The 19,822-nt window shown below is 36.7% G+C and overlaps 1 protein-coding gene across 1 annotated transcript in view; it reads right to left on the bottom strand.

Moving 5' to 3' along the window:
- Positions 1-296: 296 nt before the first annotated feature.
- CDC5L (cell division cycle 5 like) overlaps positions 297-19,822 on the bottom strand; it is a 41,064-nt gene continuing 21,538 nt past the window's right edge. The window contains exons 11-16 of the mRNA XM_069564647.1: positions 19,443-19,607; positions 18,191-18,271; positions 17,117-17,359; positions 14,374-14,571; positions 1,475-1,687; positions 297-714 (exon numbers count right to left, since the gene is read on the bottom strand). Of these exons, the coding sequence (XP_069420748.1) occupies positions 610-714; positions 1,475-1,687; positions 14,374-14,571; positions 17,117-17,359; positions 18,191-18,271; positions 19,443-19,607 (1,005 nt within the window). The 3' untranslated portion in view covers positions 297-609. The remainder of the gene's footprint in view (positions 715-1,474; positions 1,688-14,373; positions 14,572-17,116; positions 17,360-18,190; positions 18,272-19,442; positions 19,608-19,822) is intronic.

Genomic DNA, 19,822 nt, shown 5'->3' with positions numbered 1-19,822 from the left:
TAAGTAGCTGGGCAGAGAAGAGACCTGCCGATAGTTATACTGGGGGAAAAAAAAACAAAACTGAGGTATTAAAAAGTTAACCTTTCTTGTCAGTGTATAGAGAAATGATCATCCGATGCAAAAATGGTAAAAACTAACAAAGCCACAAAAGGATTGCCTCTTAAGGATTTAAATTAAGATACTGGATTGCCATTTTTATTATCCGAAAGTTACTCATTAATTATGACACACAGTATGTATCTGCTGGTTTGTGGGCACTCTAAATATCTATTTCAAACAAAAGGCTACATTCTCAATTTTTTATATTTTGTTTTTATTCAAGAGTTTACTCACAGGCAGCACTTTAAAATCAGGCTTTTAAAATTAAAGGCCAAAACTAAAAAAATCTGCAAATAAGACACTGCTAAAAGAATGATCGTCTTAATAATTTAAACCCTAAAATGTCCTGTGGAGTTAAAGTCTTTATACATAAATGCGTAAGACTGGTATCATTGAAAATAATCGAAAAACCACAGATGGTGGGCAAATTTGTCAATGAAGATAAACAGCAGTTTCAGCCTTCCAGGGTCTGAACACCAGCAATTAATTCAGCTTGTGAGAGAATATGCTTCAGAATTTGGCCTTTAAAGTCTCTTTCTCCAACAGCAAATCAGCATATCTATGCTGAAGTTCCTTTTCTCTTTCCTGCTGTCGCTGAACATCTTCTTTTAGACACTTGAAGAAATAAAAACATTAATTATTTCACAGGTAAGCACACTAAAAATTAAAAATATCTTATGGTACTTTAGAATCTTACAAACAGCTGAGTTAGGTCAACACTCTCAAGAGTTAAGTATTCCCCTAAGAGAAATAAAAATAGCAACTACTTTTGCTATAAGACCGGTGCTGTGGCCACTCTTTGATTTGGTCATACATGTACCAGCATTTGTAAAATCTCTGCTATCTCAAATAAATAAGCCATCACTGTCCTATGAACACCCACCATGCACTTAAATAAGCCCTGGCTGCCATTTATCTGGGCATGGACTTTTCACGCACATTTGGCAAATAAAGTTAAACCAAATCTGGCCAAAGGAATTTGATGCTCTGGGATGACTAGCTATATTATATTTTCAGCTTTCTAAATTACAAAACAAAAAGACATCGGTTTAATTACCTCAGAGAGCTGTATGAATGGGATGCAATTAAATTTCAGGGGGGGAAATCATAGGGTTATGTATTCTATTTCACAGTGTATCTACATGGAAAACAAAAAATTAGTAAAGGAAAAGTCTCTGTATCCACAATGGCCTGGCCTATCCATCTACACACAGGCCATTCTAGATAAGAAAGTCAAAAATTTTAGGCTTTCATTGAAAAAAAGCCAGACAATGTCAAATGCAAACAACAGCCTGCACAGGCAAGCAAAAGAGGGAAACCCTAACTATTCTTCAGAGTTCTCTTTCTAAGCAGGGCTGCAAGGCAATAATGGTACCTCTAGCCTCCGGGGAATAGCAGAATCTTCATGTTTCTTGAGTTCTTCAAAAGTGCGTAACTCCAAGTAAGCCTGCTCAATCTGGTCCCATAAGTCATTCAGCTGTTTCATGAGCCCCATCGCACGAGACTGGTAACCCCCAAGCAAGATTTTCATCTTCTTTTCCATCTTCGCGGCTCGCTTGGCTTCTGTCGTCATGTGACCCCTGTTTATCTGGGGGCCAGGGAGAGATCAATCACATCATGAGAAAAGCATTCTCAATAATAGGGCAAAAAAGGCACAATTGCTCACCTACTGCCTCAAAGCATAAGTACAGCAGATGCAATCCCCATCTTATCATCTATGACATTTTTCACACAACCAGAGCAAAGCCACCTGGCCTTCCCAGGAGCCTGGAGGGCTACAGTCCATACAGTTGCAAAGAGTCAGACAGGACTGAAGCAACTTAGCATGCTCACAGAGCAAAGAATCATAAAATCTATATGGAACCATATATGCCAGACCCAGAATGCCAAAGCAATCCTGAGGATAAAGAACAAAGCAGGAGGCATAACCCTCTCAGACTTCGGACAATATTAGAAAGCTACAATAACCAAAACAGCATTGGTATTGGCACAAAAACACACAAATGGATCAATGAAACAGAACAGAGAGCCCAGAAACAAACCCATATGCCTACAATTAATCGTCGACAAAGCTGGCAAGAATATGCAATAAGGCAAAGGCAGTTGCTTTAGCAAGCGGTCTTGGGAAAGTTGGACAGCCACAAGTAAGTCAGCCATAAGTACGTTTTCTGAGTGAAGTCAGAAAACACCCTCATGCCTTATACAAAAATAAGCTCAAAATAGCTTAAAAGACTTAAAGATAAGACATGATACCATAAAACTCCTAGAAGAGAACACAGGTAAAACATTCTCTGACATAAATCATACCAATGTTTTCTTAGGTCAGTCTCCCAAGGCAATAGAGACAAAAGCAAAAATAAGCAAATGGGACCAAATCAAACTTTTAAGCCTTTAGAGCATAAGAAACCATAAGCAAAATGAAAAGACAAACTAAGAACTGGGAGAAAATATTTGCAAATGATGTAACTGTCAAGGGCTTAATTTCCAAAATATGCAAGCAGCTCACATAACTTAATAGCAAAATAAAATTAAAAATTAAAAAATGAGCAGAAGACCCAAATAGACTCCAAAACAGACTTACAGGTGGCTAAGAGGCACATAAAAACACTCATCATCACTAATCATTAAAGAAATGCAAATCAAACCTACAATGAGGTACCAGCTGGTCAAAACGGCCATCACTAAAATGTCTACGAACAACATGCTGAAGAGCGTGCAGAGAAAGAGAACCCTCCTCCTACACTGTTCATGGGAATGTAAACTGATGCAGCACTATGGAAAACAGCATGAAGGTTCTTCAAAAAACTAAAAACAGAGCCGCCATATGATCTAGAAACCCACTCCTGGGCATACATTGTGACAAAATCCTAACTCAAAAAGCTACACACACCCTTACGTTCACAGCAGCACAATTCACAATAACCAAGACATGGGAGCAACCTAAATGTCCACTGACACATCAACAGATAAAGAAGATATCGTATATCTGTATCTATATATATACACACACACACACACGATCCAATACCACTCAGCCACTAAAAAGAGTGAAGTAATGCCATCTGCAGCAACACGCATGGACCTAGTGATTATCACAGTAAGCAATGTTAAGTCTGAAGGATAAAGACAGATACCATATGATACCACTTTTATGTGAAATCTAAAATATGACACAAATGAACTTACCTATGAAACAGAAACAGACTCACAGACATAGAGAACAGACTTGTGGTTGCCAAGGGGGAGAGGGTAGGAGAAGGATGGACTGGGAGTTTGGGGTTAGCAGATACAAAATATTATGTATAGAAGGGACAAATAACAAGATCATACTCTATAGCATAGGGAGCTATATTTAATATCCTGTAATAAACCACAATGGAAAAGGAAAAAAAAGAGTACATTATTCTTATACTTCAACTACCATAATACAAAATTAGGCTTAAGAAGGGTTTCTCTTACACTTGAACAGTTTTACAGTTTAGTCCCAAATAAGTTATTCATAATAACTTCACCCATGATCCAAACTCAAAGCAGGCTTGAATTTCACAGTATGGGGAAAACTAATTTCTACCTCCAAAAATAACTCCTGCTATCATTAATCCTGGGGCCGGCAGTTTTGGGGGCTGGCAGCGATATATCTTCACCATCCGTATCTCAAAAATGCACTTCTATATATTATACATCAAGCACATTTAAAATAACTTAATAATACTCAATTAATATACCACAGCTATGATCAAAACAATCCCCTCAAAAGTACAAAATTACTAGATTATTTTTATAAAGTTATAATCGTAAACTTGGCATAAAACCAAGAGATGTGAGAGAATATCACATTAGGCAACAACAACAAAAATGTTTTTAACTTTTGAGGAGCAAAAAGACTCCATAAAATTAAGAGAAATAACAATTTTCCTATTAAATATGTACACTGAGCACAAGTGGGTTGCCTCTCAGATGATCCTAAAATTAGGTGAAAAAAATTTTAAATGTATAGATTCAAAAAGAACTGGAGAGGGACACTTAGGAGAAGGTTTCAACAAAATTCTAGAGCTGCTACAGAGAAAGCCTCAGTTTAGAGGGTACAAGGAAAAGTTGAGAGGCAGCAGGCTGTGATGCAGAATTCCATCAGTATAACGCCTTCTCTGGGTATACATTCTACATCCCACTTCACCATGATCTGCAAATACTTGTTTCCAACAAACAACACTTGTAATTGTGAGGTCAAAGTCTCAGGAATAATTATTAAATCTGTGTCAATTTGTGTCCGTTTTTCCCTGCAACTTCTTTCCTCTCCTACCACCCTCCAAACTGATTCCATCAAGTGACTTCTAAAAGCAATCAAAGCTAAGTAGTTTCAGGATAACATATACCCAAATGATACTCTGTAATTCATAATAATATAATTGAGAGTACCTGTAACAAGGGAGACAGTGACAATTTTTTTCTGAAATATTAAATGTGAGGGTGGAGGAGGGGTAAATAAGTAGAAATGGTACCATGGGAAAATGTTGTCAAATATACAATACTGATAAGAAAACTGTTCATAGGATGTTTCCTTAAATATTTAGAAACAATATAATCACCAAAACAAATATACAGCTTTCCATTAAACACTCACGTCAAAGCATTATGTCTGATATAAAAATAAACATGTCAATCTCAATGCTTTCTTTTTTTTTTAGAATATGTAAGAACAGTATGGCAAAACCAATACAGTATTGTAAAGTAAAATAAAGTAAAAATAAAAATAAATAAATAAATGAAATTTTTAAAAAAGAAGTAAAAAAAAAAAAGAATATTTAAGAATATCAAAAAATGCCATGTTCCCCAAAATATAAAGTATACTTCTACTGGAAAAGTAATACTTCATACCTATCCATCTCCAGGTTACTTTATTGAAGCCAAAGTCAAATAAGCCCAGGGCAGAGGGGGTGGCAGGGAAGGGACATGTTGTATGGGTTCCTTAAGAACATGAGATAGATCTAAACTTAATTAACATAAAGCTCATTTAAAGCCTCCTATATTCAACATTTTTATAAAAGTTAAAATAAGCTCTTATTCCTCTGCAATGCACTTAAAGATTAAATCCATTAATAAATAATGTCCTTTATAAAAGAGCCATTTTCCTCCAATAGATAACAAATTAAAGTGAGTTCCACAGCAAAGATACATCTACTAAGAGGCAGGAAATACTCAAACAAATCAGTAGTGCCTTGGAGTGAAGTGAGTCACTCAGCTGTTTTGAGTTGATGTAGGTTATTTAACCTCTGTATTTCCATTTCTCCATCAATAAAATGGCAGTTATCACTAAAAGTTACTACATAAAGTACAGAAAAGCCCTTAGCCACCCAGTAATATCTGGCACAAAGCAAGCAGTCAACAAATGTTAGCTCTGATTATAATTATTATAGGTACTAAGAGGTTAACCATTTTGCTCTTCTCTCTAATGGACCAAGGGACTATGGATGACAATTTAAAATCTTTTAAATTTCAACTTTAATTTTAAAAATGACAGAGATCTCTTCCTGGGAATAAAGCAAGGAAAAGACAGCTATTTCTTAAATGAGCAGTCTGCCTCTTTAGGACCATCACACCAAGTAACAGGTACTGGAGTACATCTTTTTAAGCCAATGCTCTTCAACCCCAGCTAAACTTAAAAGGGGCTTCCCTGGTAGCTCAGCTGGTTAAGAATCTGCTGGCAATGCAGGAGACCCCAGTTCAATTCCTGGACCGGGAAGATCCCCTGGGGAAGGGATAGGCTACCCACTCCAGTATTCTTGGGCTTCACGGGTGGCTCAGCTGGTGAAGAAATCTGCCTACAAAGCAGGAGACCTAGGTTTGATCCCTGGGTTAGGAAGATCCCCTGAAGAAGAGAAAGACTACCCACTCCAGTATTCAGGCCTGGAGAATTCCATGGACTGTATAATCCATGTGACTGCAAAGAGTCGGATATGACTGAGTGACATATGTTTGTAACTTTAAGAAGTTAACTGTAGAGTTTTTAAAATCTATCCGTGCAGAGACTCTTATTTACATGGTCTCAGACTACTGCATTTTTAAAGCCCTTAGTTTGCAGGAGGCAATCAGGATGGAGAATTCTGTTTCAGCCACTGTCATTACCAGAGCTAGGTGTCAGCTGTTTTCTCTTAACCAGGCCTACCAAAATGTCCTTATTTCCAATAATAAGTGAACTAAATCAGTAAATTAGTTGCATTAAGCTCCTGATACTATAATTCAGTGTGTTCCAACAATAGCAACATTAGACACTCTAGTCACATGTGGATTCAAATACACATTCCAAAAACCTTAACAGTAAAGAATTTCAAATTAATATATGCAGTGCTTTTTTAAAAAATTAGTCACACAAATTATCATTTTCATTGGCTAAGATAATTCAATTAGCTATACACTGCACGCCATGGAAATTCAATTTCCAATTTGGTGTAACAACATAACACTTAGGCTCAGAAAGTGTTTAATTAGTCATCAAGGCACATTTAGTATGACTTATATCTGGGAATTACTTCACCTCACACAGTTGAGTCATTTATTATTCCCAAACACCAAAGATTTTAAAACTGCAAAGCTTCCATTTAATATGAACAATTTTATTTAATTTAGCTCAAGCTTTATTAAAATCTTCAGGCTCAAATACTGTGCTAAGATTTCAAGCAAATATGGAAATAAATTTTACAAAAAATTAGAGTACAGAAAAAAAAATTAAGTAAATTAACTATATGAAAGTGTCAGTCGCGTCAGTTTGCAGCCCTATGGACTGTACCCTTCAGGCTCCTTTGTCCATGGAATTCTCCAGGCAAAAATGCTGGAGTAGGTAGCCATTCCTTTCTCCAGGGATCTTCCCAACCCAGAGATGGAACCCGGGTCTCCTGCAATGCAGGCTGATTCTTTACTGTCTGAGCCACCACAGAACCCCCAATAACTATTATGTTAGTACAAAAATATAAAGAAGAAACATATAAAGTATATGTAAATATACCTTAAATATAAAGAAAGGAATATAGCTTTTAATATTCAATTCTAGCTTATCTTACATCTGCCATCTGATCATTAAAATGTAAAGGACCATATCCACATAGTTGGTAAAATGCTTGACCTATGACTGCTCAATACATTTTAGGAGGGAAAAAAACTAACCTATGAAGTCTGGCCTTTTTCTAGCCAGTAAATCTCAAGCTTGAACCATACATGCATACATGGAACACATCTAACTTGCATCAGCCCCAGCTCCCTCACCCCACATGCATACACAGAAACAACATTAAAGTCCAACAGAGCATAAAAACTTTTTTAAAAAATAGACAGAACCAAGAAGAACCAGGCCCTGACTTAACTAGATTAATATTTTAAGCCCTTTTTAAAAATACAACTAAACGCTAGCAACTGCCCTGAAGGACAACTTATTTTCAACAAAAAAGTATTGGTTTAGGGAGCTTATACTACTTCTTACAGGTGATTTACCAAAAGTTCTTCCAAAAACTGATTTCAAACCACTGCATTTATAGTTCATTTATCAAAAGTTGTCAAAAAATGTTTTTCAAATCCTTAACTGCACTTAGAGACATACTTTAAAGTCTTCTTAAAACAACTAACAAACTTAATAACGGAATTAGGATTAAATACTTTGTTCACTTGTCACCAGACAAGCCTCCCAAATATGGTTATAATGGAAGTTTGTGCTTAAATATGTATCAGCACAAAATTTCTTTTGATTTTAAATAAAGTTCACTATAACTATTAGGATTTTAAAGTAGGACAACACTGGATATAATAAAAGCTGACTACATCCAAAACAAAAGTGTAAAATTGAATTCAAGAAGAGATGAATGAAAATATATCTACATATAAATGTATAGGGGGACCAAGCTGACGAATTTCATGCATCATAATTCTGTTTTACGATATGATGTCTGGAACTTGTTTCAAATAGTGGGGAAGGGGAAATGATATGAAATAAGAGTGGCTATGAGCTGATGGCTGTCACAGCTGGGTGATAACACACTAGGACTCATTACATCAGTCAACTTTAGGGTATATTTAAAAATTCCCATAATAAAAGTTTTTTTAAATTTCAAATTCAGTGTCTACTCCAAAGGATAACTCTTTTGTTTTGTTAAGACTATACACCACAAACCATGAAACATCAATATAATGGAAACATTAAAATAGAAGTATGTCAACTGTCTCAACATGCCAAAATATACAAATGAAACGTTAAAATCCACAATTATGTAAAATTCATTTGTACGAAACAAAATGTGAGCCTTTGAGTATTATTCAAATCTCTCTCCTAAAGTTGACCCATGTCTCGTATTTCAGACATTCATCAAAATTTATAGAGCAAAAACTCAGCCACCCTCTTACTTAAGGTAAAGTTATTTCTTGGTACCTTATACCATCAAATCTAATTAAGCTAACACTAAGAGTGATAATGAGCCACTTTACCTGGTGGCTCAGCAGTAAAGAATCCACCTGCCATGCAGGAGACCTGGGTTCAATCCGTCAGGAAGATCCCCTGGAGGAGGAAATGGCAACCCACTCCAGTGTTCCTGCCTGAGAAGTCCATGGACAGAGGAACCTGGCAGACTACAGTCCATGAGGTCACAGAAGAGTCCAAACAAGGTAGCGACTACATAAGAGTGATACGACCCTGAGAGACCTGGGAGAGGATTCCTATCCACTAAAACTTACCAACTGTAAGGCACCCCCTATCTTATTTCATCTTACATTAGTTCAAGCTCTCACTTCCATGATATAAAAACTATCACCCAAATTTTACAAGTAAGAAACATCTGAGACCCAGAGAGGTTAAGTAACTTGCCCTAGGCTACACAGTCACCAAGAGATGAAGTTCTGCCATTGTGTCTACTTGAAAGCCCAACACTAGGGTACACTGCAGCTCAAGCAGATGTCCTCTCTGCCTCAGTCCGTGAAATGCAAACCTGCCTGAAGAAATTCCAGCTGCGGCGCTAGATGGCTTCACGCCACCAGACAGCTCCCTGAAAAATTATTCCACACACACATAAACAAGATCCCAATTAATGAACTTGCCCATCATTCCTTCCCCGATTTAGACATTAACCTGTATATAGCTACTTGTAAAAATTTTATTTGACACTGGAGAAAAGCTTTCAATTTCCCCAGCTTATATTTTTTAATTCCGAGTTCTTTTATTCTTAACAAGCTACAAAACTATAGGAAAAACATCTCTCAGAAAAATTTTATGGGGAAAAAAAGTTTATTTTAACAACTTTTTGAGAAGCTGGGCAGAATATAACTAGAATTATTAGAGATTTCACCAAAGCTAATCTTTTGCCACAGGCTTTAAAAGAGTATAAGTGATCAGGGTTTTGTTTTTTTGAATGGTACTTATAACATTATACTAGAAAATGAATGGAGTAGTACATGGTGATCCCAATTTAGTTTTAAAGACCTTTATCCACACACTGATATGTGTGGCTGTACATATATTAAATCTTTTTCTATCATATTTAATCTTGTATATACACACCCCAAGATGTTTAATGTGATTACACTTGAATGGTAGGCTTTTCTCTTTAATTTAAAATTTTCTACAAAGTACTGGTATTATTTTTAGAAAAGACGCCTACAAATGTTTTTTTTTTAATGCATAGAAGAGAAACTGTCTAAAAAAGACTGGCCAGAGACCAATGGAAAACTGATGGTCCCCAGGAGATGAATCAGTGGAACCATAAGTGTTTCCTCGGGTCATTACAAAAGGGAGCTGTATGGGACTTATAAAAGTGTAATTGTTACTCTCAAACTCACTAAGTTTGTTAAGGTTACGAAGCTTAAGTAATTCCAAAATAAACACATTATCCTTGGGTCTCCAATGCTGTCCTCAGTTAAAGTCTGTTACAGTGAGGTTCAGAAACATTAAGAGCATCCCTCACTGAAATTCTTGCTCGGGGACCCAGATAATAACCGTATACCACTGGAAAAACAGGTTTCAGAATACCTAAAATAAATATAAAGTTAATGGCAGCTCCACTTCCTAGTCAACATGATCCTATAGTAGTAAAGATGTGATTTCAACCATCGAAATGTTTGCAAACAAGAGCCCATGAGTGATACTCCTTTAATCTCTATACTGCTCATTAGCATTGTTTTAGCAGTGAGCCATCTCAATATCGATGAGATCCAGGTCCAATTAAGTGATTATTAGTCAGCATCTATCAGTTAGCAACCATCAGACTGCCTCCCTAAAAAGCAAGCTAAAGCAATAAGGCAAAACCTTACTAAACACACTTCCAAGAACAGAAAAGTACCAATAAAGTAATGCCAAGAGCATTTTACATTTGCATAAGTTAGGAAATGAAACCCAACAACTACAAGAAACAAATTCAACTCAATGCTGAGGAATAATGAAAGCAACACCGTTGTTATCACAGGAGATCTCTGGTCTAGCTTCCAGGTTGCCGCTAGAAACAACCAAGAAATCTGTTAATGCCTTTAAGGCTGATGGCAGAGAGGAGAACTTGAGAACTGAGACTGTTCCAAGTACTGAGGACTTCTCGCCTGTCACCGCACACCACCCCACATACCCGCTCCCACCACACAAAAGCCTAAGTGTAAACCTGCTGAGATACAACAACATACCATCCCTCCACCCTCAACTGCACACCAGCTTAATCCTTACCCTAGGTTCTAAGGGAAGTTTTATCTTATGTAAAAATAAATGACGATCACTGAGAAAACAGGATCCATTGTGCAGCTAATTTTGCTGAAATACAACCATCCGGGAAAGTCAGGGGTCCCCAAACGAGTTCTACAAACACACTGAGACGGATTTTAAATGTCTTATCTGTGTTCTTTAAGTTACTTTATTTCCAAGAAGTCAATGTCACATAGTATTTCTTGACTAAATTGGCTGTGCCAGTAAAATACAGGGAGAAGTATAACTTCTGGACCTAGTTTCCACCTCTAAGGAAAGCCTTTCCATTTTTACAGCTAACATGACAAAATCTACTTTTCAGCCAAACTTCCTCAACACAGCAGTTTAGATACAATTTCAAATACTATTAAATTTAATGGCAGGCCTAAATTCAGACTTCTCATTTCACTTTTGCACCTACTGGAAATTATTTCACTCAAAATAATTACGTCTTCAGACGATTTCTTATTTCCACTTAAAGTGGAAACAAATTAGAACACTTCAAATTCTATTTGCACTTCCCAAATACAGTAATGACTCATTTATCTGGCATCATCGGAAAATAAGGTTCTCCACGTTAAGTGTTTTCCAGATAAATGAAGTCTAGAGGAGCAGAAAGCTCATCCGCCTGGTTCCCTGCTGTATCCCCAGGGCCTAGAGCAGGGGCTGGCACACAGCAGATGCTCAGTAACACACACGGAATGCGTGATTAAATAAAGGCCTAAAGTTCTTTTACTTTCAACCGTTTGATGAAAATTCTTCTACACTGGCCACCCTTCTTTCTCTGTTTTATAGAAACATGACACTGAACAGAAATTAGAGTTCTCTTTTAACTGGAGTATCCCCATGAACAGCAAACATGCTACTCCTACCGAATACACTTATAATGCCCCAGAAGCTATTCAAATAACATGGCCTTTTGCCACCATATTTAAATGGCCTTACCATGCTGTGTTTTCATAACTTTCCTTTTCTGATATTAGCTGTCATTTCTGCTTGCAGGTGCTGCCATATTTTACACACAGATGTCTGGTAAAGTTCCAAAATTAATTCTATCTCCTAAGCAGAATAAACTATGTGGACTTGGTTAGTCTTTCCCACTTGCTTCTGACCTGTGACTATCTTCTGATTCTATTTATTTAACGGACTCCTTGTACCAGCCAAAACATTCTACATAAAATCTGAGATGGTTCTAACTAGTTTTAAATGAGAATCTTAAGGATTTTAATTTAAGTTCTAAGTTTCAAATACTAATCATGAGTAATGGCTTGAAGACTAGCTCCAATATAAACCTCAGGGCATATTTTTTTAATCCATATAGGAGACACCAAGCATGACAAAGCTGGATTTCATCTTGCTTGATACGGAGTGAGAGGGTCCTAATTTAGATTCACTGTTCCAGAGTTCATGGCAGCAGAACTCAAGCCCACTGGCAGTCATGTACTGTGCTCAGCACAGCCAGGCACATCTCCCTGAACCGAAGAGTGGAAGGATAATTTAAGCACAGCCTTAAGTTTATATAATACAACTAGAGTTCCTTCCCCACAACAAACTTTGAATAATGTTTATAATTTAGCAATCAACTAAAATGATGAAAGAATTACCACAATTGAAATAAAATATTTATGTATTTCAAATCAGGAGAACTGTGTCTTCAAAAACTAAAATAAGCTAAGACAAATCTAGTTCTGAATTAGGGATGGATACAAATAAAATGGGGGATTTGTTTATTTGTGTTTTTGAGTCTCTTTTCTTCTTTTTAAAGACTTAATGAACTTTCATTTGAAATAAGCAGAGTTTACTAAATTAAAGGATTTGATTACGTGTTCTTTAAAAGTAACTAGCTGAGTAAACATTAAAGCAAGTTATCCAGGAGTCAAGAAAAGAAAAATTACTTCAGACTGTTTTATGAATATTCTTCCAAAATCACCAATCCTTCAGCAAAAATAGTTCAACGGAAGATTTCGGTTCCTGGTACTGAACTGAACAAAGAGAACCACATGTTTCTAATGGTTGCTCATAAACGACCCAAATAAATCTCCAAAAGAACAGCAGTGGTTCTCTCTGTATTTTTCCCTTCAAAACTCACAAGACCAATTCAACATAGAAATAAAAATTACTGTACTTTATGGCACCACTCACTTTGTGACACATTTATTTGCTGTCATGAAAGTTAGTGCCTCAACAAAGTAAATGAGATTTGGGGGAAAAACTTTTTTTTATATTTTAAACAGCACAAAATGTCCTTACCATTTGAGCAATAGAGTTTGCCCACCTCAAATGAGATTTTCAAACCAAGTGAGAGACCTAAGCATTTATATATAAAGGTTACAAGGAAGCTTTCCAAATAGCTTTCCAATCAATTATGATGCTGACCTTAGAACAGAATTACACTGCTAACTACCACTTATCAGAAACAAAGCCTACACAACAGAAAATATAACTTAAATTTAACCACTGATGTTCTTTTTACTTTCCCTGACTTTGTGAATTAAAACACGGAGCAACAGCACACCCTGCTGGAAGTCAGTAACACAGCTAGAGTAACCAGTAGCAACGGACTGTTAAAATTTCACCCAAGATGAAAATCACTTCAGGAAGAAACTCTGATTTCCCACCAAATGATAAAAGAAGTTCACAAGCATTACCATTAGGTGCCTAGACATATGACCTTAAAGGTAAAATTAAAAATTAACTGGTTTACTGCTTTTTCCAGCTCATTTCCCTAGCTTCACACAGCCCCAACCACTCCAAATGACTTCACTATTTTTTATTTTAACCCTAAATAAAATATATTCAAATCTACCTTCTGCAAAGAGAAATTGGTAATCACATAAGAGGAACTTGAAGCCACTTTCTGCACGTGACTGCCTGAAGCACCTCCTTCTACTTCCCATCCCAAGATATCTTGGCCTCAGAAACATCCCTGAAGACCACTATTAAGAATTCACAAGGCAGCCTAGCAGCCCATGAACCACAATTTACATACCACTGGCAAAATTCCTACACAGATTCTGGAATTCAAAACATGCAGACTATATTAAGAAACCACATGCTATGAAATTCCCATCGAGTACCTTTCAACATTTTCACAGACGTGAAAAATCATGGAAGCCACTGTCTAGGTAATCCAGCTCAGCGCTCTCCCTGTCACAAACTCACAAGAATCAGAGAGTGAGCAGAAAGGTACTTATGTTTTTTAAGTGTGCCCTCTTGGTTACAGAAAGAAAGCTCCCTGGTACACTGATCTCCCTCCTTAGAGAAAATTGCTATTTCAGCACTCATCTACACTGGTCTGAGTGACCAGTATTCACTTTTTGGCTCCTTGCTCCCACATGTAAAAGGTTCTGACTGACCTGTGGTCAACTTAGAGCTCTCTTTATCACAAAGCCCAGCCATTCTGAAAAACCAATGCAGATCAAACACTTCAGTGCAGTGCAGTTTTTTCTCAAGAAATTCAAAAACAATTCCATCTATTTTTCTCAAGTTGTATGAGTTTCATTCATCAGAGATATGAGTTTGATTCATCATTTCAATCAAAGTACACATTTAAGGTTAAATATTAAAAAGATACCAACCTCAAGCCTCTTTTCCAGCGACTCAATTCTGTCTTTTTTGCTAGCAAGGTTGGCCCGGGTGTAGCGGCTCTGCCCAGGAAGATACAAAACTTGACTGTAGCACTCTTCCCACACCTGGTTATAAGCTTCACTTGAGAGTTCTCCATGGCTCATACCTTGTTTGACCACTTCCATCTCCTGTACCAGAACATCCTGAGCCTGTTCACAATAATAATTTCAGTAAGCTTGAGTACTAGAGACACCTGCCATCAATAGAAAGTTTTAAAAGACTCCTTTCCCTCCCTGAGCAAAAGCAATGAGCTTTGGTTGACTGTTTTTTGGAAGGGGGTTATAAATATCTAAGTGAAACAAATTAAGAAGTCTAGAAATCAATGCAAACTGATCTGAAGAGTCAGGCATCCATGTATTGCCCCCAATAATATAAACATTCTTTGCCTTCACTCATTAAAACAGCAGCTCCCATTTCTCAGGTGCCGGGAACAGGACTGAAAAGTTTTACCTGTTTTATCTCCAAACAGCATACCACTCTTACAAAGCAGTCAACAGTAACCTCACTAAAGTTCATGAAGCTCATGAAGTTCATTAACCTCAATACAGTTCATAAAGCAAAGGCTCAGAGAGGTTAAACAATTTGTTCAAAAACACAACACTAGGAAGCAGAAGAGACAGGCTCACACCCACACCAAACGGGACCACTGCATGGAGGATGCTCCTTCCACTCACCACCAACCCCAACGCTTCCAACTTCCCAGTGCGGTAAAGGCGAATTAGGCGGGGTTTGTTTTTTTTTTTGACACATGCCTTTTTTTTTCATCTGAAAGAATGTCCCTGACATTACCAGAGAATAGGACTGGAAGCACAGATCAAATAATGACAGATCACAGACCAGCTGCTGGTCACTAGAAAAGATACAGTTTAAGATGATAGAATGAGGATGGAATTGGACAAGTGGAGTCCAATCACAGCTTTAGCATTTAAATAGCTATCTGAACTTGCTGAACTTCTGTGAGCCCGTTTCTCATCTGGAGAGGGGAGATAATACCTAACATGTTTGTTATGAGGATTAAGTGATACAGCAAGACACAAAAAGCCAGCCCAGCACCAGACACACAGACTCCATCAGCATACCACACGAACTCTTTCCAGCCCTTTGCTTCATGGCTCATGAAAAACCAACAATTACTTTTTGTACTTTATAGAAAGTTCTCAATCATTCCAGGAACATCAGAAAATAAACACAGACCAAAACATAAGAAAAATCAAGATAAATAACAAGCATATGAAAAAATTTAAACAAAAAAAAAGAGGGGGGAATCATGTCTGCAGAGTATAAAGAATGGATCCTTTTAAATGATACCTCTTAGGGGAAATAATGGAAACAAACCAATTTTAACACACTTAATGACAACTGGGCACTTTATTATCAGTGAAATGGTATTTCACTCTGAAACTGCACATGGTAAAAATTGACAAATTTAACTCTTATAATAATTAGGAGAAAGGGTAGCTAAGTTCCACTGAAACTGTGCCTAAAGAATCTGCTAAGTAAATAGTTGCTTCAAATTTTTCAGAACACAAGGGACTATAAACAGGTAATAAAATACAGGAGGATGAACTACTTTGTAATGGTTTCATATAAAATTCTAAAGCACTACTTATAATTATTATTTTCAAAGCATGCATTAGAATCTGTCCCTTATAGAACTTCTATTAGTAACAATGTGATCTTTGTTTCAGGTTTCCATATACACAATAAATTTAGGAAGACTGATTTCCTCAAATCCATCTTTTCATATTTTCACTCTAACAAGAGGAAACTGTTCAGCAATGAGGTCATTATCTAATTCTCAACAGAGGGTAGCTTCCATGGCACTTACTAGAAGACAGCAACTCAAAGTTACTCAGAAGCAAACTGAAACAGAAATCTAAACCCTTCTTCCTCTTTTTTTCTAAAAATTCTATAATAAACATGTATCACTTATACAGTATGAAAAAGGGAAAGTAAGAAAGAGAGAAGGTGAACACAAGAGAGAAAAGAGACAGAAGAATCTGGTTTCCTCCTAAGTCAGCCCATTCTAATGGGCAGGTACTTCACTGCCCCTCAGAATGACAGACTAAAGGAAGAAGACTTCAGCAAAAGACCACTGCTCTTCCAGCCATGACACCAACTCTCTTTTCCTGTGTCACTGTACAGATTTCTAGTCACCATCACAGCTGTTTGCTCTGTCACAGCAGAAAGAATAAAATGCATACGGAGGAAGAGGTAGGACAGATGTTATATTATATGAGAAAACATTTATTTCCTTATCCACGAGGGTAGGGGGAATGGTATTTCCTTTCTGTGAATAGATGAAAGGTTTAATCTGTAAATGTTTTAATACATTCTTGTTTTTTCATAGTATTCTAAGTAAGTGAGGTTTAAGTACTAAAGGCAACCCCACCCTATTCAGAGACAACAGAATTAAACCCAGAAAATGGCAACTGTAACAAGATCAATGAGGCACACACCCATGAGACAAAAACCCTGCCATCAAAGCCAGTGTCTATCTGATAAAGGTCTATCACTGAACATTGTAGAGGGGGGGGGAGGATGAATGCACAACATTTAACATGAAAATTTCTCTCTTAACCATATATTTCTGTTGTTTATGAACATCCATATGGGAAACCATGTTCATGTTTGTCCATGATACACAGTATCTAACAAATACTTAAATCTTGAGACAAAAATACTCAATGATACCTTTTTCAGCTCTTCCTTGGAGAATTTTTCGTAAGGGTTATGTTCCAGATAGGCAATGTGCTCTGCATTATTGGTACCAAATCCTACAGTTTTTCCTTTTTTATTTCCAGATGGCTCATAAGGGTGATGTAGAAGGTCATAATGAAGCATTGTGATCATTTCCTTTTTGATCAGTTCTTCACTTTTCTGTAAATCTGTTAGAGGTGGTTCTACATTTAAGGGTCTTAGAATTGTTTCATTTACCTAAAATTTTAAAACAAGTACAATTATTAAACATAGTACTACAACACACTAATGTTACTACTTCTTCTAGCAATGAATTAAACACAGGCACACCTTGTTTTACTGTGCTTCACTTAACTGCAATTTGCAGACAAGGTGTTTTTTGTTTTTTTGTTTTTTTCCAAAAACTGAAGGTTCATGGCAACCCTGAATTGAGCAAATCTATTGGCACCATTTTTTTCAACAACATTTGCTCATTTTGTCTATGTTACACTGGCAATTCTTGCAATATTTCAAACATTTTTTTCACTACTACTCTATCTGCTATGGTGAGCTGTGATCATTAATGCTACTACTGCAAAAAGATTATGACTCAGGGTCAGAAGCTTAGATGATAACTAGCACTTTTTTAGCTATAAAGTAGCTTTTAATCAGGTATGTACATTAAGTACATTAAGGTATGTACTTTTTTTTAGACATACCACTACTGCACAGTTTAGTATAAACGTAACTTCTATATGCACAAGCAAACAGAACAATTCGCGCTTCACTGAGTGACGTGCATTTCACTGAGTGACGTGCATTTCACTGCAGTGGCCTGGAACCAACCTGCAACATCTCCGAGGTATACCTAAAGTAGTTTAACGTTTTCAAAAGAAATTATTTTCTTTCTTCTTTCAAAATTCTTATTTGTACCAGTGAAGCATTTCAAAGATTGGATCTGGGAACTGCTTTACTATATTCCAAAAAGTAGATGAAATGTTGTTTTATAGACTTTATGAATAATATAAAAAACATCAATCACATAAAAAGAAACTTAAAACTTCCTCAGGCAGAAATTCTAATACTTACTTCTGATGGTCTTGGCAGATCCTTCTGGACAGCTTTGTGCATTCGTTTCATTTCCTTTACACGCTCTGCATCTCGTATGGCCTAGGAAAATTATTTTTATAACCATTTTTACAGCTATACAGTATCTGACACATTTCAGTAAAGGTGAAAACACTTTCGTCTATAAGAACATGTATGTTCAAGAGCTAAAGCTGTAGTAATCTGTGTAAGTTTGTAGAAAGGCAACAGAACGCCACTGAAATTAGCCAGTCTATTCATTCTCATGTTACAACACAAACTAAGAACTTCCAACAGCTACTAGGAGCATTCTCCAGACTTGCATGGCTCCCTTAATCAGATAATCATTCTTTTCTTGTCTAAAAGACCAAATCCTAAACTTAGAGGGGATGCTTCCAATTATCCCTCCTGCAATACAACCTTTCCCTTCCACCTAAGAAGCTACTGATTTTTTATTTAAAAGGCCAGCCAGCAAGGGTGCTGTTTTATGACTCTTAAATTATGAATAACGTGGGTTAACACAAGAAGACTTTAAACCATTTTTTAGAAAAAATGTAGCTCAAAATAGCGAAGAGAACTAAATTCATAAAGTATTATTATATATCCCCCACCAAAAAGCACATTCACGTGCTTTCTCTCTAAAGCGTGCCTTCCATCACTCCAATCCCTAGAAATGATTCGATTTCTAAAAATATCCCAAAATGGGCTGCAACAGAAAGTCCTGAACTGGATCACATGATCTCAGTTTTAGTTCAAGTTTTACCACTTTCAAGACACAAGACCTGGGACAGTTAACCTAATCAGCCATAAATATACATATGCTCCCTCCCTCTTGAACCTCCCCCCACCCCCTGCCCATCCCACCCCTCTAGGTTGTCACAGAGCACCATGTTGAGCTCCCTGTGTTACCCGATACTTCCCATTAGTTTACACTGACAAAGAAACAAATCAATCAACCAACAAAATCAATCAATAAGATGTACTTGTTTTAAGACTGATCAATAACATCTTTTCTTGGCAAGAATGAAAGCAATGTCTAAAAGACCACTTACACATATTTTAAAGGAGCATAATGAGCGACTGAACTGAACTGAACAAATCTGACAGAGGATATTTAAATTGCGACCTATATGATTATACATTTTAAGAACACCTATCAAGACTGATCTAAGTACTTTCCTTTAGTGCAATTTTTTTCAGTACTGAAAAACACACTAAGTAGAGATCTTGAGACATGTTAACAGCCGTCACCCACCTGCTTCCGTGCATCCACATCAGCAGCGTCTTCAATGTAAGTATCATCTATTTCACGCTCTTCCAGTTCCTTCTCGGCATTTTCCGGTAGAACAATTTCAAAGTCATTCTTAGGAGCAGGAAGACCCAACAATCCTAAACGGAGGTGTTCACGAGATTCTCTTTCCTGTAGAAAAAATTTAGTCTTTCTCAATTTATACACATTAAAATACTCAACTAATATTGTTTAATAAGAGTTTCTAAAACACAATTAGCCTAAATTCTAGAAAAATGATCCCTAACTTAATGGTTGAGACAAAATTTTGTTTAATTTCTATCTCTACTTCTTCCCTACATTAAGACCAATCATAAAAACTTAGATTTGTGGTCAATGAATTTACT

Source organism: Ovis canadensis, chromosome 20 (assembly GCF_042477335.2).
Source record: "Ovis canadensis isolate MfBH-ARS-UI-01 breed Bighorn chromosome 20, ARS-UI_OviCan_v2, whole genome shotgun sequence".
NCBI classification, from domain to species: domain Eukaryota; kingdom Metazoa; phylum Chordata; class Mammalia; order Artiodactyla; family Bovidae; genus Ovis; species Ovis canadensis.
Note: the sequence above shows the minus strand (reverse complement) of the source record. Positions and strands in the feature narration are given on the sequence as shown.